General features: G+C 33.3%; 1 protein-coding gene across 1 annotated transcript in view; it reads right to left on the bottom strand.

Moving 5' to 3' along the window:
• Nucleotides 1-26,884, bottom strand: part of LOC148956969 (uncharacterized) — a 104,835-nt gene that overhangs the window by 73,925 nt on the left and 4,026 nt on the right. Inside the window, exon 2 of the mRNA XM_089097042.1 lies at nt 3,577-5,168. Coding sequence (XP_088953168.1) covers nt 3,577-5,168 — 1,592 coding nt within the window. The remainder of the gene's footprint in view (nt 1-3,576; nt 5,169-26,884) is intronic.

Below are 26,884 nucleotides of genomic sequence, written 5' to 3'. Positions count from 1 at the left end.
TAACTCAGAACATAAATCACTAAATTATTGAAAGAAAATAAAACAAAATCAACCAAAAAATAACTAAAATCTAGTGGCTTTTCACCGGGTAGCAACTCTGTCTGAAACTGCAATTAAAGCGCCCAAGATGTCAGAATAAAATAGTTTGGCGCCCAACTTAGGTCTATTCATACCAGAAAACCGCAATTCTCTTGGAATTTTGCTTTTGCTGTTTCAAATTATGAATTTTTCCAAGCAGTAGGCTATCATATTTTTGTCTGCGCTGTCACATTAAACCGTGGAAATAATTAAGCAAACTAATTGATTAGGTAGACAACGCTTCTCGTCTACAAAAATATTTCCATCTTTTAATGGAATAATAAATGTCCCCAGCTATGTTCCATAAAAACAAAGCTCCTAGAAGCATTTGCTCACTTTCTTTTGAGATTTTTTTTAGCTGCATTCACGATACAACCTACTTTCTCTTGTTTTTTCTTTAAGCATCAAAATTTAATCTTTCAATATTTTTTTGCAAAAAAAGGAGAAATATTTCCCCACATATTGATATATTTTATAATTTAGGTCCGTAAGAATTCAGTTTTTAAGGGTTGAGGTACATCCCCCCTTCCTAAAGAGATCCTCCAGGGTTCCTCCATAATAGCTCAAATGGCAATTGCACATCACTGTACATAATTTTATTGAGACTCAATGAGACTAATTTTTCTTCATTTTCCAGGACTACGACCCCCCCCCCCAAAAAAAAAAAACAACAACAAATAAACATGCACCTGTCTCATTCTTCTCAAACTAATGTAGGCTAAACTACCTTATTTCAGTAGATAGAAACTTGAAATCTCTGCAACAGGCTTCTCTGTTATCTTGAATTTGATGATTTAGTTTTCTTTAAAATGACTCACCCTTTGGGGCTTTTTGCCCTTTTTTTTTAAAGGCTTGTAACTTTTGGTGGATAGTGTTAAACTTACCAAATTTTATATATTTTGAATTTTCATGTAAAGACAATTTTTTCAACGTATATATATTGTTACCAAATCCCTGTTCTTAGAATTTCAGTTATTATTATCGCAAATCGCAACTTACATTTCAACTAATTGCTACAACGAATTGTTACATTTCGTCACAACGAATTTTGATTTGGCACACGCTACTATCAAAAATTGTGTAAATACTTACGGATTTTTTTAATTAAAAATTTAACTTCCAGGCTTCACTAATTCCTAAAGATGTAAATGGTTTTGCATTTTCAACCAATTAAAAAATAAGATATAGTTTTCACTTTCCTTGGTACCTTTAACAGTCAATACGAACTGAAACAGTAAAAATCACTAAAACTAAAAACAGTATGTAAATCAAAATTCATATTTTAGGAAATAACATTTTATGTTTTGATCTGCCTACATAATTTACAAGTAGAAACAATTTCAATTATTTTAGGAAAGGGATGGGGTTGAGAAGATGGGGTTGCAATCCTAAGGAAAACTGCCTATCATATTGAACGTTTTTATGAATCCCGTGGTTTCAAGTGCTTTCAAGTCTCTATATAATTTTTTGTTTCTGTCTTGAAGGACAGTCACAGACGCATGGTGACCTTTTAGTTTTAATCTTTTTTCCCTGTATGCACAATCAAATCGAAACAGCGGCTATAGAATGATGAAGCTATAACCACTCAAACAAAATTATACATTCTAGTGCTCTTTCTCAGTAAAAAAGGTAAAGTAGCCTACAGCTGCAAGGTACTGTTCAGGGTCAAACAGCGTTGCAGGACAACAATTTTGGCTCCAGCAAGACCAATCGTATTTCTCAAAATTGCTTCATTTTCTCACAACGGTGGGATGGTACATTCCATCTCCACGGGCACGTGATGTTGTTGTATAAGATGAAGAAATGATGTTTTACTTTATGTAATTACCACCCCCTGAACAATTAAAACAAATAAAGGTTCGGCGATATGTCTTTCATAATGACAAACGACAAGCTAAGGCAAAAATTAAAGGTCCAATAAAAAAAATATAATTTTACAAAGGGGCTTCTTCTAATTTAAGGTTCATTTGGGTGTAATGACGTCAAGAAAAGGCTCAAATTGTCTGCGTTTAGAAGACAAGCGACAATGAGAATCCATATATAAAAGCCTGTCGCGTAGCGAGTGCCGGGGCCCGGTATTCTTTCTTGCTTGCAAAAGTTGTATTTGTTAATAGAACGATAATAATACAGTATGCACGTGCAAATGGATAAGTTTTCTGATGAAAGGGGGTTGAAGGTGGGGGGTCGTTCTCTTTATAAATGATTATTTCCAAACTTGTCTACCCTGTTTGTCTCACAATTGAAGGATCGAGTTGGAACTTCCAGGGGTGATTTTTTTTTATTCTGGGGAGAGGAGGGATGGGGGTAGACCGTGACTTAATATTGATTTTATTCCTTTTCTTTGGGGGGGGGGGGTGACAAATTATCTAATCCTCACAAAAGAGTATGCACTACAGCTTTTTTCTGTTTACGCCTGTTGCTTAAAAGCTTTCTTACAGTCTTAACTGATAGTTGAAAATAAGGTTTCAACTATCTATAGCAATGAAAGCTTCATTGCAATGATTCAATGTATGTGGAACTTCCTGCATTCATTCATATTGTTATATACTTGCATGACACCTTTAAAGGAAAGGGAGCCCATACAAAGGCACAAAATTTACCCTTATTAAAGTAGCTTATAATTATAAAGAGAATAGTATATTGAAACAACTATTCTCACAGGGAACTGGGGTTTGAGGATTCCCCAGAAGCTGGGGGGAGGTCTCTAGTTTGGATTTTGATTCTTAAAACGAACTGATATAAGTAAATCGAAAGATATATATATATATATATATATATATATATATATATATATATATATATATATATATATATATATATATATATATATATATATATATATATATATATATATATATATCACCGATGAATCTCTGAAAATCCTTTTTCTCTGATTGGATTCAATTAGCTTTGTGAGCCAGCATTTTCAGTCTTATGCAAGCTATGATGGTCAAAGTTAAAGTTAGGTTTGATAATGATAGTTTAGGTTGGGCTAAGTTAGATTAGGTTAGGTTAAATTTGGCTATAAATATAAGAAATGGATGCTAACCTAATCCAACCTACCCTCACCTAACCAAACTTCCCCTAACCTCTCATCATTAAAACTGGCATTAAATTGAAAAAGCTTACTGACAACGCTAAGTAAATCCAGGGAGAATAAAAGGTATTTCGGACATTCACCGATGAAAGTCAACATTCACCAAATTGCGGACATTCACGAATATATATATATATATATATATATATATATATATATATATATATATATATATATATATATATATATATATATATATATATATATATTTACGGACTTAAATGAACTGTTCCCCTGTTATTATACATTTTCATTTTACTTCAATTACCATTTTGAATCAAAGACAAATGGCGAATTTAGAACCACTTTTAATTAAGCTATTTAAATAAGGATCATAGTGACTTGTTATAAATCATCCTGTCCCTGGTCATACAAATTGTATTCTTGAATTGATTATTTACCTGTTCCTAATTCGTTTTCCTTAGTTTTCAATTCCTTAAACAACACGACTGTTCTGGGCGGAGGTGTGGTGATAGGTAATGTATCAGTTCTGTGAAATGTAACTTTTCTATTCACATCACGCAAAGTGCTAATCACTTCTTCACTAGAATTGATTTGCCGACCTACGAAAAACCTTGTAATTTTATCTTTGAAGCTGCTACTTGAAGTTAGTTTTTGTTGCCTTATTGCATCGACTAATTCACTTGAACGACACTCATTTTTAACTTCCATTTGGTCTCTTTTGGAATTAGTATCATCAGCAGGCTCAAATGGATTCAAATTATGATCTTGAAATTCGTGCACAGCTCCAAAAACAGAATGCCTTTTGCACTGATCACTACTGTGAATTTCACCTCTGCTTCCTTCTAATTTTTTATTCCTTGAAGGTCCAGAAGCTTCATGCATTCTACATTGTGTTGCATAAGTCGAATCTACAAGCATTTCTGTCTTCTCTGTTGGTACTTTCTCAAACTGTTGGGCAAAGTTCTTTCGCGTACAAATACTATTTTCCTTAAAATTGTTGCATTTTCCTGCAGAAAGATGGCGACTGTTACCCTCACCATAGGTGGGTTGTAGTGAAAGTGTCTGCATGAGCCGTTTATGAGGATTCCAAGTATCAAACTGAAGAGGTCTAATGCGGCTGCAGTGATCACTTTTAGCTTTATTTGAATTTTTCTTTTCTGTGAAACTAAAAGATATTAGTGGTTGTATATTTTCCTCTCCAATAATGCATCCTTTCTTCACCGCCCGTGGACTATTCCTGTATGCATCCCTATTGCTGTCATTAAGCTCTGGTCGACAGCCACCCAATAAGCTATTTTTATCAAAAGTGAACGGTGCTAGTTTTTTCCTTGCAGGTTTAATGGGAAATTGTTCGTTGTTTTTTGCACTTCCATTTGGAATATCTTTTATCGATGAGAAAGATTGATCGTCCAGGACACTAAGAGCATCTTCAACAGTAATCGCTTTAATTCCCGTTTTAGTCCGAAAATCATCAATATGGCTTTTAACCTTCAGTTGCTTAACGGTAGGAAACATTCTATTGATTTTAAATGGGTTCGTCATAATATTCCTTAATGGTGAATTAGTCGTAATGTCTCTTAACGCTGGTAAAGCCATTGGTGTCTGTAAAGGTTTCACAACCCCTGCATCTTGAAAAACTTTTCTATGAAAATTTGGTGAAAGAGAAGATGTTCTCTTTACCTTATTTCCTCTGTCGCTTGGCAACGCTGCTCGATATCTGAAAGGTGAAGGAACTGGACGTTTTCTGTCTGTTTCAACTTTTTTAATTTTATTAACAAATTTCTTCGATGGGAATCGAGGAGACAAATTTAAAGTTTTAACAGGGTCAGATTCGTTTTCTTTTGCTTTGTCCAAACATTGGCTATCAGTAAGTTTGCTTAAATCAAGTTTGAACATGCGTGGAACAGTCGCACATTGGGGAAAAGAGTGTATATCCGGAACTATATCCAGAGACTCGTTTCTTTGATTTAGTTTAGATTTCATCTCTTTCGTACCATCTCCATTTATTCGTGAGGAAGCTGCATTAAACCTGAAAAAAATCGCAGTTATATATTCAAATTCAAATATTTTGTTTTAATTCCCCTCCTGCCCCAGAATAATGATATTTCAAGACTGAAAATGAAAATGCGAGTTGAGGAGGAAAAGTGTTTACAAATAATTATTAATACAAAAAGAACGTTTTCTGATGGAAGTAGTGGGCAAGTAAAACCTAAAACGAAAAAAATTTACAGATTCTCAGTTCATACAACGTATATTTGCAAAACTGATTAGAACAAACGGATTCGGCATATTTCCCCAGTTAGAATTTGGAAAAGCTAAGGCTTTACTAGAGACTGTGCTTTTTTTAGTTTTACAGAAAATTTAAATTGCATGCTAGAAGTTATCTATATCATGGCTGGGAAAAAAGACTATTTGTAGCCAAAAAAAAAAAAAAAATTGTATTTCCTAATAGCTACTTATGAACTTTTCTGCTCTTGAGAGAAAATCTCTTTTTTTGTGTTGATTTCCTGTTGTCAGTAAATCCCTAGTTTTTCAGAATACTATAAATATAGGGAAATATCAGGCTTAAATTTATTTGAGCTAATTTTTTAGACATCAGCTGTAGAAACTGAGAAACTAATTTTTTATTTTTATTTTAAGCTTCAAAATCACTTTTAACTGCCATCAGAAAATCTGTTTTTTTTCTTCTAAACTTGTTTTAGCTGGTATTTGCGTTTTTAGATATACAAAATAAAACTTATACAATATTTTTGTCTAGGTTTAGCGATGAAATTAAGAAGACAGCATGATTTTTTTTTAATTGGGGATTAAACTAGGTTTATAATTCAATTATCCTAAACTTTCCCACAAAATGTGCAATTTTGTAAAAAAAAAAAAAAAAATTATCCCCGCCATCTTTGAAAGTTAGCAGATGAAAAATTCAATTATTTAATAAATGTTATCCTACATAAAATTTATAGAGATTTTCAAAACTGAAGGATATTATGAGGATTTTAGATGCATATACTTTATGAAAATTCGTATTAAAGATTGGTACTGGTGCATTATACGGACACTTCTAAAAAGTCAAGTTCGGTTAATGCTAATGAAATAAAATAAAATAGGATGAACATATAATAGTTAATAAACAAATTTAGGCTATGCATTTGCATATTGGTGGGGGGGGGTAAAGCATAGCATATATTAAATACGTCACCTAACCTAGGTACCTTTTTCCCTCTTAAACCCCAAAAAACAATCGTTTAAATATTGTAACTCATTGAGAAACCACGGCTTTGCAGTTATTTGTGTTAGCCGTCTCTTGAGCATAGCTTGTTTGACGGGTTTTTCGTGACTGGTTTCCTTGTACAATATATAAAAGTGTCCGTATTACGCACCAGTACCTAAAGATATTGTATATTTTTGCCGCAATCCAATAAAATTACTATTATAACGAATAGAAGCTCAAAATCAAGAGAACTCTCCAAAATCAGAAGGACCTGTTTCCTTCCCCTGTCCCGAAATGAGACACCTGGGTAAGTCGTCAAACCAGTGATCTAGTTGCGCATGTCTTTGCAGGGTAGGACAAATTAAAACTGATGTCCCTTTTCCACACCCCTGAGATATTCCAATGCCCTTATTTGCGCTGGGGAAAAAAAAAAGGACATAAGAGAGTCAAGTACAAAATTCCTAAGTTAGTACCTTGGCAAATGACTTTTACTGTTGGAACAAGTTGTAGATGTACGTATTACTCATACCAAAGCAATAGGAGATAAGTTCTATCGGGACTCTGTTTACTGGGACTAGTTATACCGGTCTATAGGAAGTCCTTAAAAGAAATTTACCGGGTCTATAGAAGAGATGCTTACTGGCTATTTATATTGACGCTCTGCTTTCAGAACAACAGATGGTGGGGTAGAAACATACCTCACTTCATAAAATGTGTGAGAAAAAGTAGGGATGGTATATTAAGCTTTCATATTACGATATAATATGGCACAGTATAAATCAATATCTTTTTGTATTATCATCTATCATTATAAATAATTTATGTCGCATTATGCATTATTACTACTATTATAGCTATATTAACAATGAGTACTTAGCTTAAGAAGTCGTTTTTACTGAGACTACTAATGCCGGATCGATAGATCATCCCCATTCAGAATTATACCGAAACAAGAGGAAACAATTGTATCGGAAATGACGAGTTAGGGTAATAAAAATGTTATTATTGGAGTTTAATTTTTGTTACTATCATTGTAAATGAAATTCTTTTAACTTTAGAACAATTCATCGTAAAAGACTTTCATTGTGTCTTGATGTTTAAATGTTTATGCTTGTTACAACCCTTTTAGAGAATCGTCGCTGAACAGCTTCAATTTTTTTTAAAGAAATAGTAAAGACGAAAAAATTTAATTTAGTAAAATATTTTTTTATAAAAAAAAGTCACGGGACAAATTAAGCAACCAAATTTTATGGTACCTCGTTTACATAAGAACAAAGTTAGCTGCAAGAAGCAACATCCTATAATGTTTTATTGTAAAATCATTGTTCTTATTCTTTTTTAGAACTAATGTACTAATTGTAGACTTTCTATATAGTTTCATATTGTAAAAACTTTTGAAAAAAAATTATAAGGTTTTCGAAATGAGCTGCAATTTCCCTCCAGGTCTCACTCAAATTTCACCTATGTTTGAATTTCAAAGCTATGTGCCTGCAATTGACTTAAACATAAGCGGAAGACCCCTAAGATCTCTCCCCCTCGCCTTGTCCTAAAATCTTTGTCTTTTTTTTATTTTCCTACAATTTTACCTGATTAGCCTTTTTTAACTGTTTAAAAATCGTTTTCAAATTTAGGGGTGGACATTTAGTTGCGTTTTATATTTTTTTTTCTTTTTTTTAACGAAAACACCAAAAAGGGGTATTTTCCAATGAAAATGAAAAAAAAAAGTAAACTAAAATTGTGAAATTTGTGCTGAAACTTGAATTTCTGGAGTAATTCATTTGGTAAGGACTTTCCATTTGGTACGGTTTATCCCCTGTTGACATAAACTGAGCGCACCCGCTCAGATCCCGCTCAGTAGTCAAACAGTTCGTGGCAACGGACTTGAAGCAAGGAGTGACTTTGGCCGATGGAGATCGAAACAATAAAAAAGGGATTTTGATAACAATTCATAAAAAGAATGGGTTTTTTATGCTTATGTATAATGTTTTTTTCTAATTTGTTACCTGCATGTTTTTCGGAACTTTATAATGAAAGGGAACATAGCTATGAAACTAGAAATGTTGAATTAGTTGGAACGCCGGTTCCAGTTACTACCAGATCTAAATTTTCTATTAGGTATATTGGTCTTGATGGAACAGGCTTCCTGTGGAAGTAAAAGGTAAGAAGGTTCTTGAGGAATTTCGTGCTTCTTTGCGATGTATTTGTTTTAACCAGTATTGTAGACACGGATTAGGTGATTGATCTGGGAGTGAGTATATGATTGTGAGTAGACCCCGGCGCCGCGCCGGCGGATCGACCGAACGCCGCCGACGAGAGGCCCGGTCGAACGCCGCCGAAGTGTCGTAACGCCGCCGGCGCGCCGCAGGGACGCCGCCGCCGGCAGAGGTGGCGGCGTTCGGTCGACTTTAAATTATTTTTACGACAATTCTTTATTGCGTCAACAGCAAAGTCGGAGCTTTTCCTTCTTGTGTGGTTTAGTATTTCGATTTTCCTGATTAGAAATCAAGCAGAGCTTGCACTATCCCCGAATTTTGGGTATTTCCCCAAAAATCTATGCCTCACCCCGAACACAAATTTGGTTCCCCGAATCCCCGAAAATCACGCAATCACGGTGCCACGCCAAGTGATTTATCACCAGTGACTTTCCCTGCCAAATATTACTTTGTATACCATAGTTCTTCACTGCTCTCTTGTTCATTAGTTTTCGTCTCTTTTGTTACTCTGCATAAAAACCAGACAGATGCAATATGCTATTGCAAATATTCCAATATACACAGTTCTTCATATGTTGACAAAAAAAGTATCGTCTTTATGAAATGAGTTTAAATCATTTCGAATGCAGTTTCCCAATCGCTATTTCTTACATCATTCGTAGTCAAGAATTTTATTTTCAAGTTGAATAGAATTATTGAATGCATTCACTACTATACAGCTTCACCCTTTTGTTGGATTTTGAAATTGACAGCTGACAGATTGTTTCTGCAGCTGAATTGTAAGTATGCAGATTTTTTTTGTTCTTTTTAGATAAGATTTTCTTAATTTTTAATACTCAATTATTGAACACCTGATAGAAAATACAATCTTCTTTCTGGAACATTTTTACCCCCCCCCCCAAAAAAAAAAACAGGTTGAGACAAAATTTAGCTATAGACTAAGCTATGTACAAGGTTGGGGAATTAAAGATTGAACCGGAAGTTACCCCAAAAATATGATTCATAAATAAATTGTAAATTATTGCCTATAGGGGAGGGGGATAGGGGGCTATGATTTTTAAATGATAATACCTCATTTCTTTTTATTGAAAGCAAGGATGCCAAAAAGATAATTATTTTTTTCATTTAAAGTGGAGACAGATGAAAATGATATCAAATTCCCTGGGAAACCATTGAAATATTCTGATAGACCCAGGGCCCCCCATTAGGACTTGTTTATTGTCTTGGGTATTTTGCGATTTCTCATAGGCTACTGGCCTAATTTGGCTTTTGTGTGTGCTCCCTTTTAGTTCGATTCTTTGGATCTTATGGAATGCCATGGCGAATCTATCACTCAGTTTTTCAATAATTTGAGGTATATCTGAATAATTTCGACATTTTTGTTGTTGTCTTTGTACCCCTTTACTCATACCCTCAATTTTTTTTTTTCAAGGAACACTAAGCTGTTTAACGATATTTTGCCTGTTTGTTTGAACCATATAGTGACCTTGTTAATTATTCAGTAAATTATTTTTCTAATTAAAGCTAAGACGGTATCCTATCAAGGTGGTATCCAAGGGGGGGGGGTTGGGAGGTATTATATTTAAATGATAATAGCTCGCAATTTTATTTATTGAAAGCAGGGGTCCCAAAAAGTTAATTTTTTTTAATTTACAGCAGATACGGCATCCTATTAAGTTGGTATCCAGAGGGGGGGGGGGGGGTAATTGAGCTATCATATTTAAATTATAATAACTAGATATTTTTTGTTTAAGCAGGGATGCCAATAAGTTAATTGTTTTTTTTTATTTAAAGCAGAGACGGTATCCTATCAAGATGGTATCCAGAAGGGGGGCATAGGGAGTTATTATATTTAAGTGATAGTACCTTGATTTTTTTATTGAAAGCAGGGATGCTAAAAAGTTGAAAAGTTGACAAAATTAACAAGATTTTCATGAGTTATACTGGATACAGCACTTGCATGGTTTTATCATCCAAAGGGAAACGGACATATGCGTCCAATCCGTTTTTTTTTCCTATTGATGAAACGGGTTTACTTTGAAAACATTCATTCATATGTACTAGGTAGATTCACACTAAAACGAATTTGTGTGACGAAAGCGATATCGACATCCCCTCCCAACGTTGCGCTCGAGTAACAATGGCGCCCTTGGTCCAGTGCCCAATTTACACTAAAAGGCCAGGTCATAATAAAAGCTTTCAATTTGGGAGGTCCAAGGAGGAGTCTTTGACAGTCTTATGACCTCAGGGTACTAGATGTTGCAATGTTCTTACATATCTACAGTGGTTTAGAAAATTCGATCACCCCATAAATGATTGCCAAAAATATGCACAAATGTAACATTTGGAATATTATATAACACTTTTTTCAAAGCTTTGAAGAAAAGCAAAAAAGTCTAAATAACCCCTAACTACGCTTGAAAGCTGTTTAAAAAAGAAACTCTTTAGAGATTTCCATGGAAATTACCATAGCAAAAGCTTTGGGCCTGGGTGAGGATCAAAGAGGTGTCTAAGTATTTTGAGCACAGGTGACTTATTGTTTAGACTTTCTTAAATTTGGTAATTCTTGTGAGCATTTGGAAATCAAAGCTTAAACTCAATAACTGATACTAGGTGTCCTAACATTATGCTTGGATTAAAAGTGACAAACTAGGATGAACATTTCAACATGTTCCTGGAGCTACTTCAGTCTGCATACTATTTCATTTAATTACACTTAAAACGGATGAGCTTTTCATTTTTTACCTAAGAAAATAGCTGGTACTTCATTTTTCTTCATAGCCAATAAACTATTAAGTGTTTTTTGTGTCATTGTAATTGAAGTGTTCTCATGTGAAGTGTTCATCATGTATTTTTCAATTTGATAAATTTACTCCTTTTAGATACAGTTTATAATTTGACTGATATTAGGTATTTATCAGAGTAGAAAGCTATCTTATACTCGTGACAGTACAAAATTCGGTTATCAAAAGAATGTATCTCGTGACAGTACACCTAATATGGGCATAGAGTCCCTAGGGGAGATGGATTTCTGAGAAATTGATTGCGTAATCAAAGTGTGTCAATGACCTAAATTTCCAAGGTCGATGTTGTTGTTGTTGTAAGTGCACGCTCTCAGCGAATGTCAAGGTCAATCGATCTGTTGTTGTTTGGCCACGTGTAATGACATGAGGGTGATTTACATAATCGGCGGGGGAGAATGTATTGATTTACGAAAGGGGGATTAAGAAACAAACATGGCTTCTTTGATCTTTAGACTAACCTAACCTGAGAAATTGATTTACATAATCGCTAGGGGAATGTATTGATTCACGAAGGGGGAATTAAGAAACATTATGGCTTCTTTAATCTTAGGTCTGAGGGATAAACGTTCTTTAGGTCAGAGAGAAAAATTAATATTCTATTTTTAAATAGGGCTTCATTGATCTTTAGTGTCAGGAATTAGAAATGACATCACTTGTTATCTTGGAATTAAGTGGGAGTCTAAAGAGATAGAAATTCTATTTTTAAATACGGCTTCACTGAGCTTTAATTCGGAGAGATAAATTGATATTCTAACGAAACCTTAATAGTGTAGCTAGGAACATTTATGAGATGAAGAGATTAACGTAGGAAAGGGTTTCCTAGAAATTTGAAATGTGAAAGCACAGAGATGCCAAAAACAAAAGGAACACGCTGAGATTACGTTTAGGGATTATTTGGGTGAAACGGTTTTAGACATTTTAGGGAATTATTTCGGCGATACAGTTAGAGACATTTTAAAAGATGATTTTAGAAAAGGTTTTAGAAGAGGTTTTGAGTGTGGTCGCTATAGTAAACAAGTTCTATTTGAACAGTGTCGTGAGGTCCTCTACCCCAACCCCAAAGGGCCCCGATCGCCCTACCCCGACCCAAAGGGCTCCGATCCCCATACCCCAATTCCGAAGGAACCCCCCGGTCCCCAAAGGTCCCCCGGGCTCCCAAAGGGCCCCCCAGACCCCCAAAGGCCCTCCCCGGGCCCCGTCTTTCGTTGATGTATGTTGTCTGAAACCTATGATTTGGGGTGTATGGGTTGCTATTTTTGACTTTTCTGAGTTGGATTTCTTAGTCTTTCTAAGGTATGTGTTGTCGGAAACCTATGATTTGGGATGAGTAGTTTGCTATTTTTGACTTTTCTGAGCTGGATTTCTTAGCCTTCCATAGGTGTGTGTTGTCAGAAATGTATGATTTGGGATGTGTAGTTTGCTATTTGGACTTTTCAGAGCTAGGATTCTTAGTCTCTCATAGGTGTTTGTTGTCTGAAACTTCTAGTTTGGGATGAGTAGTTTGCTATTTCAGACTTTTATGAGCTAGGCTTTCCTAGTATATCGTAGGTGAATGTTGTCAGAAAATTAAGATTTGGGATATGTAAATTACTATTTCGGGCTTTTCTGAGCTAGATTTCTTAGTCCCTCATAGGTGTTTGTTGTCTGAATATAGACAACAAACACCTATAGTTTGGGATGAGTAGTTTGCTATTTTTGACTTTTCTGAGCTAGGTTTCTTAGCCTTTCATAGGTGTGTGTTGTCTGAAACCTATAGTTTGGGATGAGTAGTTTGCTTTTGGACTTTTCAGAGCTGGATTTCTTAGCCTTTCGTGGGTGTGTGTTGTCTGAAACCTATGATTTGGGATGGTTAATTTGCTATTTTTGACTTTTCTGAGCTAGGTTTCTTAGCCTTTCATAGGTGTGTGCTGTCAGAAAATTATGATTTGGGATTTGTAGTTTGCTTTTTAGACTTTTCAGAGCTAGGATTCTTGGTCCCTCATAGGTGTTTGTTGTCTGAAACCTATAGTTTGGGATGAATAGTTTGCTATTTCAAGCTTTTCTGAGCTAAGGTTTCTTAGTATTTCAAAGGTGTGTGTTGTCTGAAACTTAGGATTTGAGGTATGCAATTTGCTATTTCCGACTTTTCATAACCAGATTTCTTAGTCTTTCGTAGGTGTGTGTTGTCTGAAACCTATGATGTGGGATGAGTGGGTTGCTATTTTTGACTTTTCTGAGTTGGATTTCTTAGCATTTCGTAGGTGTGTGTTGACTGAAACCTATGATTTGGGAATGAGTGGTTTGCTATTTTTGACTTTTCTGAGCTAGATTTCTTAGCATTTCATAGGTGTGTGCTTTCAGAAAATTATTATTTGGGAGGTGTAGTTTGCATTTCGGACTTTTCAGAGCTAGGATTCTTAGTCCCTCAGAGGCGTTTTTTGTCTGAAACTGCTAGTTTGGGATGAGTAGTTGGATATTTCAGGCTTTTCTGAGCTCAGGTTTCTTAGTTTTTCGTAGGTGAAGCTTCCACGTCAGTTTTAAGTTCACCAAGACATAAAAAATTTGAAGTTCAGTTCTAATTTTTTCCATAGAAGATAGGAAAAGTTATACTATGATTGTGATTATTTTCACGGAAGATAAAAAGTTCTAGTTCAATTTAAAATTTTCTCAACGAAGTCAAGGAAAGTTCAAGTTCTCTGCTGAATTTTCTCAATTAAAAAGAAATTTTTCATTGATCATTTCTATTTTTACAAATAATATAAAAATTTTCCACTTTAGTTCAGATATGTCTCGAAGAGATGAAAAATTTAAAACACTGTTTCAAATTCTTAACAGAACATAAAAAAGTTCAAGTTTTCTTCGGAATTATACCAAAGAACACAATTCAATTCTAATTTCTCCAGAGAAAACAAAACTTTTCCACTTCAGTTCTTTATTTCACAAAGACATTAAGAAATTTAGAGTTCAATTCTAAATTTTTCGGTGGAAGATGGAAAAAGTAATACCATACTTGTGAATATTTTCACGGAAGATAAAAAGTTCTAGTTCAATTTAAAATTTTCTCAACGAAGTGAAGAAAAGTTCAAGATCTCTACTGAATTTTACCAAAGAACACAATTCAATTCTAATTTATCCAGAGAAAATAAAAATATTCCACTTAAGTTCTTTATTTCACAAAGACATAAAAAAATTTAAAGTTCAATTCTAAATTTTTCAGTGGAAGATAGAAAAAGTAATACCATACATGTGAATATTTTCCCGGAAGATAGAAAGTTCTAGTTCAATTTAAAATTTTCTCAACGAAGTGAAGAAAAATTCAAGTTCTCTTCTGAATTCTACCAAAGAACACAATTCAATTCTAATTTCACCAGAGAAAATAAAAATCTTCCACTTCAGTTCTTTATTTAACAAAGACATAAAGAAATTTAAAGTTAAATTTTAAATTTTTCGGTGGAAGATAGAAAAAGTAATACCATACTTGTGAATATTTTCACGGAAAATAAAAAGTTCTAGTTCAATTTAAAATTTTCTCAACGAAGTGAAGAGAAGTTCAAGTTCTCTACTGAATTTTACCAAAGAACACAATTCAATTCTAATTTCTCCAGAGAAAACAAAAATCTTCCACTTAAGTTCTTGATTTTACAAAGACATAAAGAAATTTAGAGTTCAATTCTAAATTTTTCGGTGGAAGATAGAAAAAGTAATACCATACTTGTGAATATTTTCCCGTAATATAAAACTTTCTAGTTAAATTCAAAATTTTCTCAACGAAGTGAAGAAGAATTCAAGTTCTCTTCTGAATTTTACCAAAGAACACAATTCAATTCTAATTTCACCAGAGAAAATAAAAATCTTCCACTTAAGTTCTTTATTTCACAAAGACATAAAGAAATTTAAAGTTCAATTCTAAATTTTTCAGTGGAAGATAGAAAAAGTAATACTATACTTGTGAATATTTTCTCGAAGAGATGAAAAATTTAAAATACTGTTCCAAATTTTTCACAGAAGATAAAAAAGTTCAAGTTCTCTTCGGAATTTTACCAAAGAACATAATTCAATTCTAATTTCTTCAGAGAAAACAAAAATCTTCCACTTCAGTTCTTTATTTCACAAAGATATAAAGAAATTTAGAGTTCAATTCTAAATTTTTGGGTGGAAGATAGAAAAAGTAATACCCTACTTGTGAAAATTTTCCCGGAAGAAAAAAAGTTCTAGTTCAATTTAAAATTTTCTCAACGAAGTGAAAAAAAATTCAAGTTCTCTTCTGAATTTTAGCTAAGAACACAATTCAATTCTAATTTCACCAGAGAAAATCAAAATCTTCCACTTAAGTTCTTTATTTCACAAAGACATAAAGAAATTTAAAGTTCAATTCTAAATTTTTCGGTGGAAACAATAAAAAGTAATACCATACTTGTGAATATTTTCCCGGAAGATAAAAAGTTCTAGTTCAATTTAAAATTTTCTCAACGAAGTGAAGAAAAATTCAAGTTCTCTTCTGAATTTTACCAAAGAACACAATTCAATTCTAATTTCACCAGAGAAAATAAAAATCCACCACTTCAGTTCTTTATTTCACAAAGACATAAGGAAATTTAAAGTTCAATTCTAAATTTGAACTTAGAATTTAAGTTAGGTTAAGTTAGGTTAGGCTAGGCTAGGTCAGCCTACGTACGCGCGCGTACGTAGGCTAACCTAGCCTAACCTAACTTAACCTAACCTAACTTAATCTAACCTAACCTAACCTAATCATACACCTAACTTTTTGCCTGTCTCTCACCTAACCTAAGCTAACCTAAGTGAAGTGTATGTAGGCTAACCTAACCTAACTTAACCTAACCTAATCTAACCTAACTTAATCTAGCCTAACCTAACCTAACCATAATCGCCAGAAAAGGTTAGGTTAACTTATCATGAGCGCTCATGATAAGTTAACCTAACCTAACCTAACTTAAACATGGAGAAATGTTTCTATTTATTTATTAATATTTATTTATGCCTAACCTAACCTATTGTTTTGGAGGTTAGATGAACGAGTTTGAACGATTGTCTTTAATAATAGAACGAGTCACTCATTTTCTAATTTAAAAATTTGAGGGGTAAATCCATAAGACAAAGGAGCTAAAATTTAATTAAAAATTAGAATAGAACTTTAAATTTTTCATCTCTTTGAGAAAAAAACCAGAACTGAAGTGGAACCTTTTTATTTTCTAGGAAAAATTAGAAGAGAACTTTGAATTTTTTATGTCTTTGAGAAATTAAGAACTGAAGTGGAAGCTTTTTTCATTTTCATTGTTAAAATTCAGAATTGAGCTAACTTTTTTATCTTCTTTAAGAAAATTCAGAAGAGAACTTGAACATTTTGCACTTCTTCGAGAAAACTCAGAATTAAAGTGATGTACCTTATCTTCATGTCGAAGATTCAAAATCAATGTATAACTTTTTCTATCTTCTATGAAAAATTTGGAACAGAACTTTAAATCTTTCATCTCTTTGCAAAAAATCGGAACTGAATTTAAGAAAATTAGAATTAAAGTGAAACTTTTTATCTTCACTGGAAAATAATCGCAATCATAGTATAACTTTTCTTATCTTCTACAGAAAAATTTAGAACTGAACTTTAAATTTTTTATGTCTTTGAGAAATTATGAACTGAAGTGGAAGGTTTTTTCATTTTCATTGGTAAAATTCAGAATTTAGCTAACTTTTTTCTCTTCTTTAAGAAAATTCAGAAGAGAACTTGAACATTTTGCACTTCTTCGAGAAAGCTCTGAATTAAAGTGGAGTTCCTTATCTTCATGTTGAATATTCACAATCAATGTATAACTTTTTCTATCTTCTATGGAAAATTTGAACAGAACTTTAAATTTTTCATCTCTTTGAGAAAAATCAGAACTGAATTTAAGAAAAATTATAAATAAAGTGAAACTTTTGGTCTTCATGGAAAATAATCACAATCATAGTATTACTTTTTCTATCTTTCATCTAAAAATTTAGAATAGAACTTTAAATTTCTTTATTTCATTGTGGAACTTAAAACTGAAGTGGAAGATTTTTATTTTCTCTGGAGAAATTACAATTGAAGTGTGTTCTTTGGTAAAGTTCAGAAGAAAACTTGAACTTTTCTTCACTTCGTTGAGAAAATTTTAAATTGAACTAGTAATTTTTATCTTCCGGGAAAATATTCACAAGTATTGTATTACTTTTTCTATCTTACACCGAAAAAATTTAGATTTGAACTTTAAATTTCTCTATGTCCTTGTGAAATAAAGAACTGAAGTGGAAGATTTTTATTTTCTCTGGTGAAATTAGAATTGAATTGTGTTCTTTAGTAAAATTCAGAAGAGAACTTGAACTTTTATTCACTTCGTTGAGAAAATTGTAAATTGAACTAGAACTTTTTATCTTCCTGGAAAATATTCACAAGTATAGTATTACTTTTTCTATCTTCCACCGAAAAATTTATAATTGAACTTTAAATTTCTTTATGTCTTTGTGAAATAAAGAACTTTAAGTGGAAGATTTTTATTTTCTCTGGAGAAATTAGAATTGAATTGTGTTCTTTGGTAAAATTCCGAAGAGAACTTGAACTTTTTTATCTTCTGTGAAAAATTTAGAACAGTATTTTAAATTTTTCATCTCTTCGAGAAAATATTCACAGGTATGGTATTACTTTTTTTATCTTCCACTGAAAAATTTAGAATTGAACTTTAAATTTCTTTATGTCTTTGTGAAATATAGAACTGAAGTGGAAGATTTTTATTTTCTCTGGTGAAATTAGAATTGAATTGTTTTCTTTGGTAAAATTCAGAAGAGAACTTGAATTTTTCTTCACTTCGTTGAGAAAATTTTAAATTGAACTAGAACTTTTTATCTTCCGGGAAAATATCCACTATCTTCCACCGAAAAATTTAGAATTGAACTTTAAATTTCTTTATGTCTTTGTGAAATAAAGAACTTAAGTGGAAGATTTTTATTTTCTCTGGTGAAATTAGAATTGAATTGGGTTCTTTGGTAAAATTCAGAAGAGAACTTGAATTATTCTTCACTTCGTTGAGAAAATTTTGAATTGAACTAGAACTTTTTATCTTCAGTTAAAATATTCACAAGTATGGTATTAATTTTTCTATCTCCCGCCGAAAAATTTAGAATTAAACTCTAAATTTCCTTATGTCTTTGTGAAATAAAGAACTGAAGTGGAGGATTTTTATTTTCTCTGGTGAAATTAGAATTGAATTGTGTTCTTTGGTAAAATTCAGAAGAGAACTTGAATTTTTCTTCACTTCGTTGAGAAAATTTTAAATTGAACTAGAACTTTTTATCTTCCGGGAAAATATTCACGAGTATGGTATTACTATTTCTTGTTTCCACCGAAAAACTTAGAATTGAACTTTAAATTTCTTTATGTCTTTGTGAAATAAAGAATTTAAGTGGAATATTTTGATTTTCTCTTGTGAAATTAGAATTGAATTGTGTTCTTTGGTAAAATTCAGAAGAGAACTTGAATTTTTCTTATCTTAGTTGAGAAAACTGTAAATTGAGATAGTACTTTTATCGTCTTGGAAAAAAATCACAAGTATTGTATTACCTTTAATATCGTTTATCGAAAAGTTTAGACTTGAACTCTAAAATTCTTTTTGTCTTTGTTTAATAAAGAACTGAAGCGTCAGATTTGTGTTTTATCTGAAAAACTTAGAATTGAATATTGTTCTTTGGTTAAATTCAGAAGAGAACTTGAACTTTTTTATCTTCTGTGAAAAATTTGTAACAGTACTTTAAATTTTTCATCTCTTCGAGAAAATATTCACAAGTATGGTGTTACTTTTTCTATCTTCCACCGAAAAATTTAGAATTGAACTTTAAATTTCTTTATGTCTTTGTGAAATAAAGAACTTAATTGGAAGATTTTTATTTTCTCTTGTGAAATTAGAATTGATTTGTGTTATTTTGTATAATTCAGAAGAGAACTTGAATTCTTCTTCACTTCGTTGAGAAAATTTTGAATTGAACTAGAACTTTTTATCTTCCGGGAAAATATTCACAAGTATGATATTAATTTTTCTATCTTCCATCGAAAAATTTAGAATTGAACTTTAAATTTCTTTAGGTCATTGTGAAATATAGAACTTAAGTGGAAAATTTTGTTTTCTCTGGAGAAATTAGAATTGAATTGTGTTCCTTGGTAAAATTCAGTAGAGAACTTGAACTTTTCTTCACTTCATTGAGAAAATTTAGCTTGAACTAGAACTTTTTATCTTCCGTGAAAATATTTACAAGTATGGTATTACTTTTTCTATCTTCCACCGAAATATTTAGAATTGAACTTTAAATTTCTGTATGTCTTTTTGAAATAAAGAACTTAAGTTGAAGATGTTTATTTTCTCTGGTGAAATTAAAATTGAATTGTGTTCTTTGGTAAAATTCAGAAGAGAACTTGAATTCTTCTTCACTTCGTTGAGAAAATTTTAAATTGAACTAGAACTTTTTATCTTCCGGGAAAATATTCACAAGTATGGTATTACTTTTTCAATCTTCCACTGAAAAATTTAGAATTGAACTTTAAATTTCTTTATGTCTTTGTGAAATAATGAACTTAAGTGGAAGATTTTTTTTTTCTTGGGATAAATTAGAATTGAATTGTGTTCTTTGGTAAAATTCAGTAGAGAACTTGAACTTTTCTTCACTTTGTTGAGAAAATTTAAAATTGAACTAGAACTTTTTATCTTCCATGAAAATATTTCATAAGTATGGTATTACTTTTTCTATCTTCCACCGAAAAATTTTGAATTGAACTCTAAATTTCTTTATGTCCTTGTGAAATTAAGAACTGAAGTGGAAGATTTTTGTTTTCTCTGGAGAAATTAGAATGGAATTGTGTTCTTTGGTAAAATTCCGAAGAGAACTTGAACTTTTTTATCTTCTGTGAAAAATTTGGAATAGTATTTTAAATTTTTCATCTCTTCGAGACAGATCTGAACTAAAGTGGAAAATTTTATATTATTTGGAAAAATAGAAATTATCAATAACTAATTTATTTTTCTTTGAGAAAATTCAGAAGAGAACTTGAACTTTCCTTGACTTCGTTTTGAAAATTTTAAATTGAACTAGAACTTTTTATCTTCCGTGAAAATAATCACAATCATAGTATAACTTTTCCTATCTTCTATGGAAAAATTTAGAACTGAACTTTAAATTTTTTATGTCTTGGTGAACTTAAAACTGACGTGGAAGCTTCACCTATGAAATACTAAGAAACCTTAGCTCAGAAAAGCCTGAAATATCCAACTACTCATCCCAAACTAGAAGTTTCCAACAACAAACACCTATGAGGGACTAAGAATCCTAGCTCTGAAAAGTCCAAAATGCAAACTACACCTCCCAAATCATAATTTTCTGAAAGCACACACCTATGAAATGCTAAGAAATCTAGCTCAGAAAAGTCAAAAATAGCAAACCACTCATTCCCAAAACATAGGTTTCAGTCAACACACACCTACGAAAGGCTAAGAAATCCAACTCAGAAAAGTCAAAAATAGCAACCCACACATCCCAAATCATAGGTTTCAGACACCACACACCTACGAAAGACTAAGAAATCTGGTTATGAAAAGTCGGAAATAGCAAATTGCATACCTCAAATCATAAGTTTCAGACAACCCACACCTATGAAATACTAAGAAACCTTAGCTCAGAAAAGCTTGAAATAGCAAACTATTCATCCCAAACTATAGGTTTCAGACAACAAACACCTATGAGGGACTAAGAATCCTAGCTCTGAAAAGTCTAAAAAGCAAACTACAAATCCCGAATCATAATTTTCTGACAGCACACACCTATGAAAGGCTAAGAAACCTAGCTCAGAAAAGTCAAAAATAGCAAATTAACCATCCCAAATCATAGGTTTCAGACAACACATACCTATGAAAGGCTAAGAAATCCAGCAAAGAAAAGTCTAAAATAGCAACCCACCCATCCCAAATCATTGGTTTCAGACAACACACATCAACGAAAGACTAAGAAATCTAGCTTAGAAAAGCCCGAAATAGTAATTTACATATCCCAAACCATAAGTTTCAGACAAAATTCAACTCATAAATACTATTAAACCTTATATTATAAAATCCTGAAATAGCAAATTACACACCTCAAATCATAAGTTTCAGACAACACACACGTACGAAATACTAGGAAACCTTAGATCAGAAAAGCCTGAAATAGCAAACTACTCATCCCAAACTATAGGTTTCAGACAACAAACACCAATGAGGGACTATGAATTCTAGCTCTGAAAAGTCCAAAAAGCAACACTAAAAATAACAAATCCTAGGTTTCAGACAACACACACCAACGAAAGACTAAGAACCATATATCCCAAATCATAGGTTTCAGTCAACACACACCAACGAAAGACTAAGAAATCTAACTTAGAAAAGCCTGAAATAGTAATTTACATATCCCAAATCATAAGTTTCAGACAAAATTCACCTACGAAATACTATGAAACCTTAGCTCAGAAATTCATGAAATAGCAAATTAGACACCTCAAGTCATAAGTTTCAGACAACACACACCTACGAAATACTCAGAAACCTTAGCTCAGAAAAGCCTGAAATGGCAAACTACTCATCCCAAACTATAGGTTTCAGACAACAAACACCTATGAGGGACTAAGAGTCCTAGCTCTGAAAGGTCCAAAAAGCAAAACTACAAATCTCAAATCATAGGTTTCAGACAACACACACCAGCAAAAGACTAAGAAATCTAGCTTAGAAAAGCCCGAAATAGTAATTTACATATCCCAAATCATAAGTTTCAGTCAACACACACCCACGAAAATCTAAGAAATCCAGCTCTGAAAAGTCCAAAAGAAAACTACTCATCCCAAACTATAGGTTTCAGTCAACACACACCAATGAAAGGCTAAGAAACCTAGCTCAGAAAAGTCAAAAATAGCAAACAACTCATCCCAAACTATAGTTTTGAGACAACAAACACCTATGAGGGACTAAGAAATCTAGCTCAGAAAAGCCCGAAATAGTAATTTACATATACCAAATCATAATTTTCTGACAACATTCACCTAAGATATACTAGGAAATACTATCTCATAAAATTCTGAAATAGCAAACTACTCATCCCAAACTAGATGTTTCAGACAACAAACACCTATGAGAGACTAAGAATTCTAGCTCTGAAGAGTCCAAATAGCAAACTACACATCCCAAATCATAATTTTCTGACAACACACACCTATGGAAGGCTAAGAAATCCAGCTCAGAAAAGTCAAAATAGCAAACCACCCATCACAAATCATAGGTTTCAGACAACACATACCTATGAAAGACTAAGAAATCCAACTCAGAAAATTCAAAAATAACAACCCATACACCCCAAATCATAGGTTTCAGACAACATACATCAACAAAAGACGGGGCCCGGGGAGGGCCTTTGGGGGTCTGGGGGGCCCTTTGGGATCCTGGGGGACCTTTGGGGACCGGGGGGTTCCTTCGGGATTGGGGTATGGTGATCGGAGCCCTTTGGGTCGGGGTAGGGCGATCGGGGCCCTGTGGGGTTGGGGTAGAGGACCTCACGACACTGTTCAAATAGAACTTGTTTACTATAAAGACCACACTCAAAACCTCTTCTAAAACCTTTTCTAAAATCATCTTTTAAAATGTCTCTAACTGTTTCGCCGAAATAATTCACTAAAATGTCTAAAACCGTTTCACCCAAATAATCCCTAAACGTAATCTCAGCATGTTCCTTTTGTTTTTGGCATCTCTGTGCTTTCACATTTCAAATTTCTAGGAACCCCTTTCCTACCTTAATCTCTTCATCTCATAAATGTTCCTAGCTACACTATTAAGGTTTCGTTAGAATATCAATTTATCTCTCCGACTTAAAGCTCAGTGAAGCCGTATTTAAAAATAGAATTTCTATCTCTTTAGACTCCCACTTAATTCCAAGATAACAAGTGATGTCATTTCTAACTCCTGACACTAAAGATCAATGAAGCCCTATTTAAAAATAGAATATTAATTTTTCTCTCTGACCTAAAGAACGTTTATCCCTCAGACCTAAGATTAAAGAAGCCATAATGTTTCTTAATTCCCCCTTCGTGAATCAATACATTCCCCTAGAGATTACGTAAATCAATTTCTCAGGTTAGGTTAGTCTAAAGATCAAAGAAGCCATGTTTGTTTCTTAATCCCCCTTTCGTAAATCAATACATTCTCCCCCGCCGATTATGTAAATCACCCTCATGTCATTACACGTGGCCAAACAACAACAGATCGATTGACCTTGACATTCGCTGAGAGCGTGCACTTACAACAACAACAACCTCGACCTTGGAAATTTAGGTCATTGACACACTTTGATTACGCAATCAATTTCTCAGAAATCCATCTCCCCTAGGGACTCTATGCCCATATTAGGTGTACTGTCACGAGATACATTCTTTTGATAACCGAATTTTGTACTGTCACGAGTATAAGATAGCTTTCTACTTATCAGTTTATAATTTGGAATGAATGCCCATAAGAAAAAATGAATAATATCCGAAAGAGCAGCCAAAAGCAATAAAAAAGCAGTAGTTCAGCCTTAGCCTACATGACATATATTCTATAAAGAAGCCAAAAAAACTTTAAAATGCATTTTTTTAAATTGTAATTAAAAATCAGTTTTTAGTAAAAGAAGGCTTTTAGGGAATCCAAAAGAGCAAAAAAAAAAAAAAATCAATATCAAATTCGCCAATTTAAAATGTTTTAAAGGTGACAAAACAGATATAGGCAAAGGGCATTATGAAAAAATTAAGCTTCTAAGTTCAAAGTTATATTAAAAGTTTTTACTCATATAACTGACAAATTTTTTAGCACAGTATTTGAAATTTTGTGTACAGCAATGTTCAATGAAAAAACACTACTAATTTTTATAATTATTTATTTTAAGAATACATAGCTAATAGATATTTCAACTGCTCGTATTACGCAAGGGTTCTGAAACGCCAAAGCCATTTCGTTTCTACCAGATTTCTACTTCTCTTGATGAATAACGAAGAAGACCAGTTTCCAGCCAGCGACTTGTGATTTTTTGAACTCATGAATAGGCTCGAATCTGTTGTAAATTGAAGCTGTGATTTGAGAAAGACTGATGAAAACATTAATGTTTGCGGTCAACATTGACGGCGCCGGCGGCGCGCCACCAACATCTTACCAGCGGTGCGCCGCCGGCGTCTTACCGGCGGCGCGGCGCGGCGTGCTGTTTTTTGCCCCGCCGCCGCCGGTCTTCCCTCATCGGTGCGGCACCGGGATCTAATTGTGAGTGTTAAAAGAGAAATTTTTTTATGTGTTGATTGAGGTGATTGTCGGTATATGAAAGGAAGCATGATGAATCATAGAGTATGAGTTTGGGATTCCTTTAAGTTCCCTGTAAAAAAAATTATTATCCTTAGAATGTTGATTAATTGTTTAGTAGAGCTGGGGGAGGGGAGGAGGAGTGAGAGAGTTTTATTTCCCAAAGGAAGTGTATTAGTGTATAAGTAGTTGAAGTGTTCCCTTATTTGGGGTCATCCCAAACACGCTAATATGCGTCGGGACCTATTTTGATATTGTTGGTATTATATGCAGTTTTGTTTTGTTACCATTATATGGAGATTTGTATGTTGTTTTTATTTATGACCCATTTGTTAATAAAAAAAAAGAATATTCCGAACATTTTAAAATAACTAAGTCTAATGGTACCCATAAAAAGCTACGAATCTGAGAAGATTTACCCGATTTTAAACACAGTATATAAATTATAGTGTGATATATATCTTTATACTGTGATTTTTAAATAGGGGGTAAACACACCCGAATAGTGAAGGTATTCTAATGAAAATAAGACCATTATATTCAACATATCAGAAAACCCACCCGTAGAGCTTTTAAGTTCTTATCTACAAAAATGTAGAACTTTGTATTTTTGGCTAAAAGAAAGATCATCGATCCGTGTTTATTTACTGTTTTTTTTTCCTAAAGGGGATCATATCGAACCATTTGTCCAAGAAGATTGGGAGAGAGCTGATCCGAACGGAAATTAAAAGCTCTAATGCCCTTTTTAAGTGACCAAAAAGACTGAAGGGTAACTAGCCCCCTCCCACGCCCCTTTCCCCTAGACCCATTTGATCAAAATTTGTCGAGGGTGGTTTGTAAGTCGCTCTCCCCATCCCTTGCCAACTTAAGACCATGATCAAAATTTGGCGAAGATGGTTTACGAGTCCCTCTCCCCATCCCTTTCCATCTTAAAACCATGATCAAAATTTGGCGAAGGTGGTTTACGAGTCCCTCTCCCCATCCCTTGCCAACTTACGACCATGATCAAAATTTGGCGAAGTTGGTTTACGAGTCCCTCTCCCCATCCCTTTCCAACTTAAAACCATGATCAAAATTTGGCGAAGGTGGTTTACGAGTCCCTCTCCCCATCCCTTGCCAACTTACGACCATGATCAAAATTTGGCGAAGGTGGTTTACGAGTCCCTCTCTCCATCCCTTGAAATATTCTATGTAGCTGATTCTCAAGCCAAATTCTAAGCTATCTGGTAAATTGCGGGTGCCAAAACACGTTAACTTTAAGCCCCATGAGAGTATGAGCATGCTACCATCTCATGCATAAATGATTTTCGTATATTTGCCTGAGAAGGCTATATATTGAATATTATATTATAGCCTCTATTATTATGTTATTATAGCATCAGTTATTCTATAGCCTCGATTATATCTTAAATTCTATTATTATAGCCTCTTTATATTATAGCCTCTGGTTAAGAATTTTAGCAATGGTAATTCTAATGGTGATCTACATTTTATTTTGATAGACCACTGTTTTTCAGGAGTTTCGTTTTCAAATTTCCTGCAAAAAAGTTTTTGCATTTACCTTTTATTTGTCAAAACAAGCATAGACATTGTTGTTATTCCTGAACCAAATTTAAACACATTTACTCAATACATATGAAAGTCTTCTTTTTGGAAAATCGTAGTTTATTCTTTACTTTGTAAGGGGACTGAATGGGGGAGTATTCAAAAGAAGGGATGTAAACAAACGTTTAAGGGGTTTGAACTCTATAGATCTCAGTGTTGCACTACTTTTGGTTACAAGGTTTTCCGCTCTATAATGGCACAGAAGGCTTCATTTTAGGTGTCATATGGTATTTTGTAATGACGCTATGGAGCCAAACTTAAAAAATCACTTGGTATAAGTATTATTTTCAAACTAACTTTTAATCTACTATCCAGATCTTTTAGTACACCTTTAATCTTGAATCAAATAAAAATAAAAAAAGACTTATCAGTATTTCAAGCGGGGAGGTAATTTTATTTTAGGCCGGATGGACTGCCCCCAGACCCCATTTCCCCCGCTTCCAGCTGAAATTTAGCATCTTCGAAAATATTGTCAAAACTAAGACAGGCTTGCGTAATTAAAGCATCCACAGAAACAGGGTAATTTTCTTTACTTAGCATATCTTTGCCTTTATGGTACTATATGACTCATTTTTCATTTT

Source organism: Artemia sp. Qi Xiang Cuo, chromosome 1 (genome assembly GCF_049724085.1).
Source record: "Artemia sp. Qi Xiang Cuo chromosome 1, ASM4972408v1, whole genome shotgun sequence".
Lineage (NCBI taxonomy): Eukaryota > Metazoa > Arthropoda > Branchiopoda > Anostraca > Artemiidae > Artemia > Artemia sp. Qi Xiang Cuo.
This window is presented reverse-complemented; position numbering and strand designations above follow the sequence as displayed.